Consider the following 12,779-nt stretch of genomic DNA (forward strand, 5'->3'; position numbering starts at 1 on the left):
GATGCAGACTTAAGCCTCATTGGCCTTGACAGATTAGACACAGATGTTCCACATGCTAGCATGGATCAGCCCGTTGTTTTTTATCATGCACACTTGTTAGTAAGCCCTCAGCACAAGGCACATTCCTCGGTGAGCCCTCAACATGAGGCACATTCGGCAGTAAGCCCTCAGCATGAGGCAAATTTGACGATCAGTCCTCAATACGAGGCAACCTCATCTACATCAGCACCGTCCAGTGATTCCAGTGATGCACAACCATCACTTTCATGCATGGATCCGAATCCATCCTTTGCCACAGATGTAGATACTCAACAGGAGTTCACCATTGATCATGCAGTCTTATAGTAGGTAAGTCCTCAGTTCGAGGCACTCACATTTTCTGCCGCATGCAAATATTTATGCCACAACGCATTCAGCTCCTCAGGTGATTCCATTCTAGCATCCATCGCGTTGATGCTTTCACCTTTGATATAGAGCACATCATCTCCTTGGACATAGGTTCCACGAGGAGTCCAGATCAGCATATCAGTCTTCAGAACATTATAGCATCGGCTCACTTATGTCGCATTGCACCATCCTTGGATCCAGTTATCACCACCTTCGATCAGTAGATCATTCCTCAACACAAGGATACCTATGCATTAGTGCAGTCCTGCCCCAATGCAGTGGACATCATCAAGTACAGCCATAGCGCAACTTGGGGAGACTTAGTGTTTCAGCATGCAATTATGGCTGTCATATATAGTCCATACTTGATGCACATCAGTGGTTGGATCCACAACTACAGATCGATCCCTTCATCAGCATTCGGTATAACATATGCTTTAGGGACATCTTATGCAATCACAGTTGTACTTTAAGCTTATATGCCTTTATACTGTCATCTCCTTTTCGATGTAAAGGCAACCAACTCATGGAAATCCAAGAAAAACAAAGGTGGGCTATTTTGGGAAATTGGACTTGCCCCCGTGAAGGTGAAGGAGATCATAGAGTGGGAGATTCCTACAAACGTATTTTTCAAACAAGCCGCAAGCATATCAATGGCTTCTGAAAGATCGTGATCCATCCACAAATTTGTTTCAAAGAGTTAAAAGGTCCAAGTATTCGATGATAATGATGAAGAAGGTAGTTTACACTTTTCAAAAGTTTAAAGATTGATTTTGATATATCATAGCGAAAAGACGGCGCCTTGTAGCTTTATGCAAAACACTTCTCTACTCAGAAGTCAACTAATTTGTATATGATGCAAAATGCTAAAATCATTATATAGACTTTGAATGATGAAACCACTTTTTATATGGTGAAGATTTCGTATGACTGGGTATGCTCATGGGGGGGGGGGATGGGGTTTTAGCATGGCATGGTCACCTATGTTTTCACAAACCACATCACCTAAATATAGATCTAGATTTTCTTTAAAAAGTGACAAAACCTACTTCAAAGATTCCTTATACTCCCCCTCATTCATTTTTGAGAATACTAAAATCTCTTCAACGAAATATAAAACACATCAACCTCATGAACTTGAGCATCACTTGGGCACCTATTAATACAAAAGCATTGGAAGTTTCTAGGTTAAATAATAATAATCTTTGTGTAGATTGTCTTCTTTCTCTACCTCTTCTTCAAGTAACATTCAATTTCTATTGGTGCTAATTCAACAGTGAAGAAACTAGAATCAACTCAACATGATGCAATTGAACTTATGAAGGGGAAGGGATGGCAATAAAATAGAAGCTGAACATACTCTTTAACGCAAGATATTACCTCAAATTTGTTGTACTTCTAGACATCGGTACTTGGCTTGCTACACAAATTAAAGTGAAATGATATTAAGCTCCCTATATTACTAGTCCTTGAGTTGAATGCCTGAAATCAATGGAATATTACCCTCCTTTCTCCTTCACTTCTATTATTGTCATACCAAATTGCTTCCACACTTCATCACCACTTGTAGCTCAAAACATATAATCTTCTCTAAACTTTTGTTTACAAGACCAACACCACCACATCACATGCTTACCATGGGGACTCCAACTTTTGAAGTTGAAATGTTGGGGATATGCTTAGAAAAAATTAAATAAGTTTACAACTTGTTCGCAATAATATGCCCATAGTATCCAAACAACTAAATCCTTTAAACTAGAGGCCTCTCATGGCTTATAATGTCCTCGATGACCACAAATGTTGAGCTCAAGATATGGAGGTTTAAGTGAAAAAAGTGCTTTCTATTGGCTTGGACCACTCCCTATTGTCTTGGCCACCTTTATGCAAAGGCAACAATGTTCCTCTTTAAGTAGGAATGGGATACACCTAGCAAACCTTGCTTCTTGGATTGTGATTTTTCTATTTTTAAGTTGTCTTTCTTGTTGTGGTTGTTATTGCTGCTCCTACTGCCACAATTGTTGTCACTCATTGTGACACCACCTCTTGCTCTTTCTTGGCACTAGGACAATGTAGTTCTAGTATGCACACCATGCGAAATTTTCCATACAGTAAAACAAGACACGTTCCATAATGTACAATATGCATACTATTTTTATTTTTTGGGTGATTGGATCTTATTTGATGACATGGCATTTGTTGTTTTTTGGGTGATATCTCTAAGGGCTTTGAAATACAATCTGAAAGAAAACCATTCTTTCACTATCATTCTACCAAGTAGGTATAGGAGATAGAGTTTGTTGGAGTAACGGTGTAGCTATGGAGGAGGATTGAAGACCTTCATGGCAATAGAATTAGTGAGAGAATATGAGAGTAATAAATCTCAAGGGAGAGAGAGAATTGTGTGGCACAATGACGATTTGACTAATGAATTCTCAAGCAGGTACAAGTGCCATTTATAGGCTACCTAGCCTTATCTTCTCACACACACCCCGTGCCTATGATGTCATCAAGATGACATTACACAATCATATTAAATCATATCTAATCTATGCAAGTGGCCCATGTAGCTCACCCATTCACACCCACACATTGAAGGACACTTTACGCCTAGTGTTCCCACACCTTGGCTACGCCTTTTCTGAACAAACACCCCTTCAAAGCAAAGGTTGTGAGACCCAACAAGCAAAAGAGAAGACGGAACTCACACCCCACCACAATACTACAAAGAGCTGTGACAACAAACCTCTTAGCCAGCTTGCGACCGACAGTGGAGAACATCTCTCAGTCACCTCCCCTTACTTTGAAATGAGTAGAGTGTAGAAATCCAAAGCTTGGAACTAAGGCTCTCACACAAAAAATAAGAGAATACAATCATTTTTTGGGGAGTACCCAAGGCAGAGTACCCTTATTGACATATTCACTCAATAAATAAATAAATAATCGCATTCATCATTGTAAGGATCATCATCCTTTGAAGTTCGACTTGCGCATTAGCAGCGTGAAATTGTTCCAGCACGGGGATCTCTGCCTCGCCTTCAACTACAAGATTAGCATGATGCTCCTCTTGCTCTTTTTCCATCTTCTTGGAGCACTTGGCCTCAATGTGTCCCAACTTGTTATAGTATTTGCATCGGATGGTTTTACCTTTCTTCCATTTACTTTGGCTTACAAAATCTGGAGTAGAGTCTAAACTGGAGCAGAGTCTAAACTCCTTGTTTCGTCAGTCCTTCCGAAATAGCAATGCAATAAGATCTTCATAATCGATGATTGCCACACGGAGTATTTCTAAAGTATGCTCAAAACCAGAAATACCACGCATGCTTTTAATTAACACAGCCACTTTGTCTTCATCATCAGGTTCACATTTGAAACTAGCCAATTGTTGAACTAGTGAGCCAAACTTAGCCAAATGGTCACTTAGTTCTTGATTACCATCCATCTTTAGATCATAAAATTTGAGTTTCAAAAACACTTTAGAATTGATGATTTTATTGCCCAAAATACCTTCAAGTTTTGCCCAAATCATTTTGGCTATTGATTTGCATCAATGTGGTGTACGAGAGAATCATCAAGTCCTAGCCCAATAATGGCTATAGCCTTCTGATTGCGTTTCATCCATTCTGAGTCGGAAGCTTCAACTTCCTCCAAAGACAACCTCCTAGAGGCCTCCTCGCATAAGAATCAACTGCATTTTTGTAAGCCATGTAGGGAACCCAGTTCCCAAGAATTTTTCTACAAAAGATAATCTGAGTTGATGAGAAGATAGTGACATTAGAATAGAGTGCGCCTGTGTGAGCTGCAGAAACGGATCTTAGATGGTTCCAAGACTTACAAATAGCCCAATCAACCCACTGGTTGACCAGCTATAGAAAGAAGATAAGGGGCCAAAGATCAGATTGCCACGTGTCAGACTATCTGCAAATCCTTCGCCAAAACATAGAGAACGTTGATGATGAATATTCTGCCATCACCAGATCCTTGCACCTTTTCTCTGAGCTTCTTAGGAGAAATTGGCGATGGCGATGAGCAGAAATAAGGCCTGGAGCTATGAGAAATGGCCTCTCATAGAAAATGATGCAGAGAGAACATAATCAGCCATTGATAAAAAGGAAATTTGGCTTAGGGAACTGTATGCTACTACCCTCAAAATCGAGCCAATAGTAGAGGAATTCTCAGAAAAAGAGGCATGTTTTACAGATTTGTGGCAGTATAGGGCAGAAAAACGGGATGTCTTTCCTTCAGCAACGGCAGCAATGTGGAGAAAGGGGGCAATCTTGGAGAACAAAAAAGTCTGCTCAGTAACGTCTCTTCTAGTTAATGATGACACATCTCCAAGCTGATGGCAAGTCTCCAGTTGATGGAAATGGTGGAGCAGAACTTAGAAGCAAGCCATAGTGGGGAAGGGACAGTTATGGAGGCAGCGACATTCTGTAGACACATGCGTGCAGAGTTGGCGCAACTTCAAAAGTGAAACGGCAGAGCTGCTTTAGAAAGCACGGTGCATCTTCTTGTTGAACCTGAAGTTGCAGAATGGCACAACAATGTGGAGCTGCAGGGTTGATGTTGCAAGTGCTATCGAGGAGGAGATGTGCGGAATGACAAGCCATAAGAGATTGGGGTGGCACAACACTTCAGGTCAGCAAAGCAATTGAAGCAAATGAACATTGTGATCGGGCTGTTTCATAAAAAACGTGTGGACTAAAGGCGGCATATCTGGCACTGCAATTTCTCCAAGGTAGAGTCACCACAAAACAAACAGCATATCTTCTCTATGGTAGCAACATCGATCAGACTGAATAGATGGAAATCCCATAGCGTGGCTCTGATACCATTTGTAGGAGAGAGTTTTCCGAAGTAACAATGCAACTATGGAGGAGGATTGAAGACCTTCATGGCAATAGATAGGTCAGAGAATATGAGAGTAACAAAGCTCAAAGGAGAGAGACAGTCGCATGGCACAATGTTGATTTGATTGACGGATTCTCAAGCAAAGTACAAGTGTCATTTATAGGCTGGCTAGCCTTATATTCTATCTCACCTATGATGTCATCGGGATGACATCACACACAGATGCGCATGTGTGCGCATGTTGGGAAAGATTGAACCCTTGTCCATCTTGACACAGGTGAGTCAGTTGAAAGCTTATTTCAAGGTTGTGCGTAATAAAAAACTGAAGAGTGTCCATTTGCTGCCATGCATCTAATAGGAGAGGTCCTACTGTTGGGAAAAGTCGTAACCAAGCTGTGGGAACACTAGGCCTAAAGTGTCCTTCAATGTTTGTGGGTGTGGATGGTGAGCCACATGGGCCACTTGTATCGATTAGATATGATCAAAATGGATCATGTGATCTCATGTACTATTACCCCTTATTTTACTGAATGGCCATGCCACTTCTTCTGCTCGTTTATTAACCTTTAGTCTCAAGACACAGGTTGATCGGTTCACTGGGCAACGCATGCGACATGATAATTCACCATAATACAAAATAATGAATGAAGGTTGACTGTTGTAGCAGGAATTGAATGTGTGATATGATATATCCCCATATTACAACATAAAGAAAATGCAAGGGGTTTTTACAATGGCATTTGGCATTCAAAGGCAACCAAATCCATCGCAGGATGCCAACGGATTTGGAATTACATGGAATAGGTTGTTACAAGCCCATCATAATCGAGAGCTAAGGATGTCAATAATATACAAACACTAATGCCAGTACTTATGACAAGGAGCAGCAAGAATGTACGCTTTGCAAGGGGATATCACCGCGAAACAGAAACCGAAGTGAAGCCATAGCATCTAATATCCTTTTCATATCTTGTCTCCAATTCCAACTGCTAGTTGGGTCATTCAATGCACGAGCTGAGTTAAGGCACACGACAAGTGTCCCACCCTCGTGTAAGAGCACCTAGAAGAACCATCAAAATCAGTGGCTAAAACACGTGCCTCGCGTGATTACAAGTATCTCAGTAAGAAAAGAAGAGAACTAGCTTTTTTTTTGGGTAGGGTTAAAAAAAACATTGGACAAGATGTACCGTTAGCCATAGTGGCAAGAAGCCCAATACAGATGGAAGAGCAGCCAAAAAGATGCAAGAGAGGGCCAAGCCAACACTCTGCTTTACCTGCACCCATAAAAAGAACAAAATATGAATGCAAAATTGACCCAGTATAGAAAGAGATCTGCACATATATGGCACTTCATATTTTTAGGGATATGACACTTCATATCTTTAGGCATCCTAAAATACTTACCAAGGCCGTGGTTTGACGAGCCTTTTCTATTACAAATGGAACTCTATCAATGTTATCTTGAAGCAACAGCACATCTGCAACTGCTACTGCTGTGGCACTAGCATAACGTGCTAGCACTATACCTACACTTGCAGCTGCCAATGCGGGAGCATCATTTATTCCATCTCCAATCATGATCAAGCCTCTGGATAATCCTTTACCTGGGACCATGAAGAAGTACCATACAGTTTTATATACCCACCCATCATTAAAGAACCGTTCTACAAATCTAAATATCATCAAGTAAAGAGGCATTTATGATTGAAAAGTGCAAACAGCGACAAGATATTTGAATGCCATTGAGCCCCAAGATATGAATGCCGCTGAGTCCAAAACCATTACTGATTGGCTGATAAAACGTTATTAATTACAAAGGTAAATGATGCACGACTTTCATGGTAGGCACCTGATGGATATTATTAAAAGTAAAAAAAACAGATGAGGATATGACATGGGAGTGAAGATTGTGAATTAAAGAGGCTTCTGTTCATTATGGCAAACTCCAAATGAATCAAGCAAAAAAAGGAACCAGCCAAAATTTCTTTAACAGCCCCACGACTATTACAAACTGTTTAGACCGTGGTCAGACCCACTCGAACAGGGATAGGAAAAAAGTAAGATGGCTTCTAAATTCCAGGAAGGGAAAGATTCTAGAAAAGCTATCAAGTCACCTTGCTGCACTATTACGTTCTCATTCCTGCTGCATGAAATCTGTGAAATACCTAGCTTTTGCAAGCAGATTCTAAATTGGCTGCCGATGCACTGTTTTGTGCAGAAGCTCCTATTTGAAAATCCAAACTAATAAATGCCTGAAGCAGATGACAGTAAAAGAAGAATGACCAACGTTTAGCTTTGCTCTCCCCCATTTTCCCTTATAGCCTGCGCTTTTGCTGAGGATTGATGTTTGAAATCATAGAAAGTGGTAACAACACGATGAAAGCACCAAAGTTTAAAAGAATGGCATACCAAGAGGGCATACCAAGAGGGACCAACAGGAATACTATAACCAACGGACTTGATTATGCGGAGTGTCAGAGTGAGGAGTATCAAGGGATTTAAAAGATATACAGAATATCTAGAAGGCGGAAAATTTTCCTTCATGATGGATATTCCTTGTGCACAAATGAATGGGGAAGCAGCCTGCTTTGGAGCCATCTCATTGAACTGTACGCTCCTAATGGCCTGCAGTTGCAATACTATTCTAAAATAAGTGTGATTGAATCCAATATGTGCAGATGCAGCTAGCTATCCAACAATCAGCCTAGATGGCCAACACAATAGTGTACCTAGAATCACACAAGGTGATGAAAAGGAAGTCTGGAGTGGAATAAAAGAGCCCAGTTTGGGCCCAGAGATCCATACATCTGCATTGCCCATTCTAATATCTCCTCTCAATGTGCATCTTGTGGATTGATATCACACAGGTAAATGAATGTGCCCATGTCAGTTTTTGGATGTTAGGCTAATAGAAACTTCAAAGGTACAAAACGGTGCATTATTGCAATCAAACAGTGAAGTGGTATCTTCAATTAAAGTACTAGTTCCTTTCTGTCCCTCCCTGCTTGGCTCGACATCTTGCATCGCAAGTCCATAGACACTTCTAATGCTTTCCACAATTTCATGAATGTGTCTTCCTATATTATTATTAATCCATAAGATACGGAGTTTCTAGGTTCAGAGCTCATAGCTTTAATCAAGAGCGAAGTTCAACAGAGCCAATGGGGTCAATTAATTCTTTTATTGATAAAATCACTTCATCAACATTACCAAGAGCCACGTGCATGCCATGTGTTAAAAGTTACCCATTGTGGAACCTGATATCTGTTGTGAAATCTGGATATAAAACCTTTGTACTCAGACCATCATGTTGACTCCCCAATTCAAAGGCAAAAGCTGGGCGAGGCGACCAGAAAGGCCAGGCAACCAGTCAAAGGAGATATCACTGAAGTTAGTATGAACCAATTTCTAAATAGTGGCCCATGGAACAGAATCTCGTTAAAACCTTCTAGGGATGGTAGAAGGTGGTGAATTGCTCAAGATTTAAGTTCAAATCTTGTGTAATTTATTCCCTAAGGAAAGGAAAAGCCACTCACTTCTTCTGGCTTTCTATCTGTTCAGCACTGCCTTTGGAAGTGTAGACAGGACAGGATCTGTCACGCAGTTTTTCTCCTCCCCTTTCTTCATTGCATGGGGTTCCATGGTCTGGCTCTCCCTTACCAGGCCTCAGATCTCTTATGAGCATCAGGATTCTTCTTGGGCTATCTTGGTGCGGCCCCAGGGTTGAGACTTCAGGCTGTCCCTTCTCAGTACAGGCCTGCACATGTTTCAGTGGACATTTGCTGGGAGATTATAGTGAGTATCCTGCTTGGCACGTTTGGAGATCCAGACGTATAGAGGCTATTGATGATACCCAGGTCCACCTAGCTCATATCTTGGCCTACATTTGGGCAGATACTGTATACAATCTCTTCGCTATTGGGTCTAGAATGCAGGGTTCTTCTAGGCCAGCTTTGATCAGGAGGACGGTTTTTCTAAGAGTGGAGAGGCTGTCCTTTCTTTTCTGAGAATATCACAGGCTTGCTGTGGCATTTCCAGCCACAGTCCTCACCTGTTCAGACTCTGTGATTGGCACTTTACCAGTGGATTTTCTGCGTTGAGTTTCTTCTCTTGGTTGTTTCTTTCATTTTTAATAGAATTCTATTTCATCTTCTCTTTACAACACCCAATTATATATATCTAATATACCTTAGATAAACTTTTTCATTTGAAGCTTCACTTTACCCAATTTTTGTATTTTCATCAGTTCTCAACAGACTGCAAGCTACACATACATACTAACACACAATTATATGATATAAACTCCCCCCCCCTCACACACATACTCACACACACTTACATTCGTCTTTCTTTGCTTTGATAAAGAAACTTCAAAACACATTGCAATATGGGCATCCAAAACATTTAAAGTTTTCAGATTTTAAATTAACTGGAAGACTTTTGCACATGAATAAGGGAAAAAGAGAGGGGAGAGAGAGAGAGAGAGAGAGAGAGAGAGAGAGAGAGAGAGAGAGACCGCTCTGCCGAGAAAGATTCTTTATTCGATTTAGCTTGTCTTCAGGTTTCATCGCAGAATGCACCTCTTCAATTCCCACTGCTTTAGCAACCCTTTGTGCACTGGATGCATGATCACCAGTGAGCATCAAAACATGCATACCTGACTCTTTTAGAGAAGCAACAACACTGGCAGCCCCTCCACGAAGTTTGTCTTCAAAATGGAACAATGTTACCTACATAGGTGCACAAATTCAAACAAAGGTCAATTTTAAACTCTCATTTCTTTTTGTTCACATTTGTGACATTGTGTATATAATTAGCAATGCCATCAAAGTTTTTCCTTTTCATCCTAATCCTGTATGTTCGCCTACTGAACAGTTTATCAGATTGGAGTTCTCCACTAAAAAGTTACCTCCTTATTAGGAGTCACAACATCTTGACAAGGTTCAACGGGCATTTATTGGACAGAGATGTCATTAAACAAGCCACAACCTCATGAACTTATTTTGGGTTTTACTTGAGCAGGGATTTATTATCAACCTCCAATCATATGTGATTGTCCCAGCCAAATAGAGGACCGTGAATACTCTACCCCTCTGCATGAGATCACTTAACCCATCTGCATTAGATCACTTGACCCATGTTGTACAACTCAAAAATGCACAATGCTTACTTTCATCCTAAGCCCCAACATTGCTGATGTGACACCGAAACCCTAACATGGAAAACTAATCTGAGTGAGCTACTATGGACCACCTGACATCTAAATGATCCTAAAAGGTCCTTCCATTGCACTATTTTTCATTTCCCATTCATAGAATGATTGGGATAATCAATAGAAAATTCCCAAAAAAAACCACCACAGTTGCACATATTTATCCACACGTGGATATAGCAATCTATGGGAAATAAAAGAAAAAATATACATAATACTTTACTACTGATATTCTGCCTTATTCCTGAAACTTTGTCAAAGACAGAATTTTGTCTTGCAAAGATCTACATGACAATGTTTGCAACGTTAGTACCACAAGACACAAATGAAATCAAGAATCACAACCTGAAGCCGCTTTTGTATGTCATGATCGTGCACCTCAATGTAATTTGTAGGACATTTATAGGACCTTTTTTCCCCAGAGAAAAACACTTTCTATATATGCTTGAAAAACATACAAGTCAATTAACCAAGGGTTGTGGATCGAGGAAGAAATGCTAGAAAAAACAAAAAGCCAACGTACAAGGAACCCAGCTCACCGTCCATGTCAAGAGCCTCTGAAAAATCCATCTATGGGACTACTACCATCGGAAGCCTAACATGGCTCCACATTCCAAGATCATCTTAACCTCCTCAGGTGCTGTGAGAAAGCCGACCAATTTAGCCCAGTTAATCCTAGCTTTGGAGGCCAATTTAATATATCTTTAGGACCAGGCTATCTATCATGCTCTCCACAGAGTGCCATGTCATCTAGAAACTTTGAGGCCAATAACTTTTTCTCCTGACAAATCAGGAGCCGCAACCTAATACGGCCCATTGCCTAAGAGCGAAGAAAATAGTCCAATGTCTCTGCCACGAGCAGGAAAGAGCAAAAGCTTCCCATGTGTGACCTCCTATAAGCATTTGGCTGACGCTAGGCCGAGACCCCAAGAATCTATCTATCCAAAAAGTCCAATCTTTGCATGGTGCCCTCCAAAAAAGTCTACTCCATTCTGTCATACACCTTCTAGAAATCTGAAGGACTGTCATAGGCTCAGACTCCTCCCGAGCCCAATCGACTGCCTCCTAAAAGGTGAAGATATTGTCCAAGATGTGTTCGTGGACAAAACATGTCTACGTGTCGTGGATGATGTCAACAAGGTGGGGACACCTTCCGGCCACTGTGAAATCTCCAAACCTAAAAAGAAGTGCAGGAGGCGGAGATCGGTCATCTCAAAGGCTTGGGAAAGAGCCGCCTTGGTCTCGGAAATATGAGCTGCATGACTCCCTGTAATGAACAAATCATCAACATACAACATGATAAGGGAAAGAAGACCCCCTTGACAAAAGATGTACAGATTGCGATCAGTGCGTGACTTTCGAAAACGCTTCCGTACAAAAAACCTCATCAATTTTCTGATTCTAAGCTTGGGGAGCTTGCTTAAGCCCATACAATGCTTTCTTTAACCTGTAAACCATGCCTTCTGACTTGGTGAAACGAGGCGGTTCGTCCTAAAAAATCTCTTCCTTTAAATCTCCATTGAGAAAGGCAGATTTAACATGCATCTCGTAAATGGGCCCTGCTCATGAGTTGCAGCGGCTAATACTGTCCGAAGAGCGGCCATCCTGGCAGAAGGAGCAAATGTGTCATCATAGTCAATTCCCAACCGCTGTGAGTAGTCGGGCTTTGTGCTTATCCATAGTACCGTTCGAGGAATACTTGGTCTTGTAGAGCCATTTGACACCAATGACTGAACGGCGCATGGGGCATGGTACTTATTCCCAGGTCCCATCTCTTTCAATAGAATCCAACTCCAGTTCCATGGCCTGCTTCGAGTGTGTCTAAGAGAGTACTTCCCAAACATTCAAAGGCTCCTTGTCTTTGAGGATGCGAGACATCAAGTAATAATTGACGTGGAGTGGAACTAACTCCAGAACCTTTTCCTTATTGCGGTGGGATCTACAGGGTCCATCCTTTTCTCAAAGCCATGAAGAAGGGATGTCGGTGACACCTAAGTCACAAAGGGTTTCAATCAATCAACGGGGTGCTTTCTGAAGCCTGACCCGAAACTTTCCCTTGCTGCTTGGGGAGGTGGGGAATCATCTGGATCACTGTCAAGGTCACTCTCGGGTGGCAGATCGGGAAGAGCTGCCGGGGTTGGGGGTAGCATAGGAACAGAATCATCACTTCTGTCATCATCCACGGTCTTTCGGATAAGAGATGGTCAACATCAACGATTGAAGAAGGAATCTGTTCATCAAAGATAACATCCCCACTGAGGATAATCTCTCTTGGAAGGGTCATACAACCGGTACCCTATAGATTGGGAATTGTACTCGACAAAGATCATCT

General features: G+C 41.4%; 1 protein-coding gene across 1 annotated transcript in view; it reads right to left on the reverse strand.

Moving 5' to 3' along the window:
* Positions 1-5,786: 5,786 nt before the first annotated feature.
* HMA1 (heavy metal atpase 1) overlaps positions 5,787-12,779 on the reverse strand; it is a 94,967-nt gene continuing 87,974 nt past the window's right edge. Inside the window, exons 10-13 of the mRNA XM_087397381.1 lie at positions 9,752-9,965; positions 6,640-6,839; positions 6,423-6,509; positions 5,787-6,295 (exon numbers count right to left, since the gene is read on the reverse strand). Coding sequence (XP_087253507.1) covers positions 6,107-6,295; positions 6,423-6,509; positions 6,640-6,839; positions 9,752-9,965 — 690 coding nt within the window. The 3' untranslated portion in view covers positions 5,787-6,106. The remainder of the gene's footprint in view (positions 6,296-6,422; positions 6,510-6,639; positions 6,840-9,751; positions 9,966-12,779) is intronic.

The sequence above is a fragment of the Dipteris shenzhenensis genome, chromosome 26 (assembly GCF_047967505.1).
Source record: "Dipteris shenzhenensis isolate YYH24624 ecotype China chromosome 26, Dip_SZ_1.0, whole genome shotgun sequence".
In the NCBI taxonomy this organism is placed as follows: domain Eukaryota; kingdom Viridiplantae; phylum Streptophyta; class Polypodiopsida; order Gleicheniales; family Dipteridaceae; genus Dipteris; species Dipteris shenzhenensis.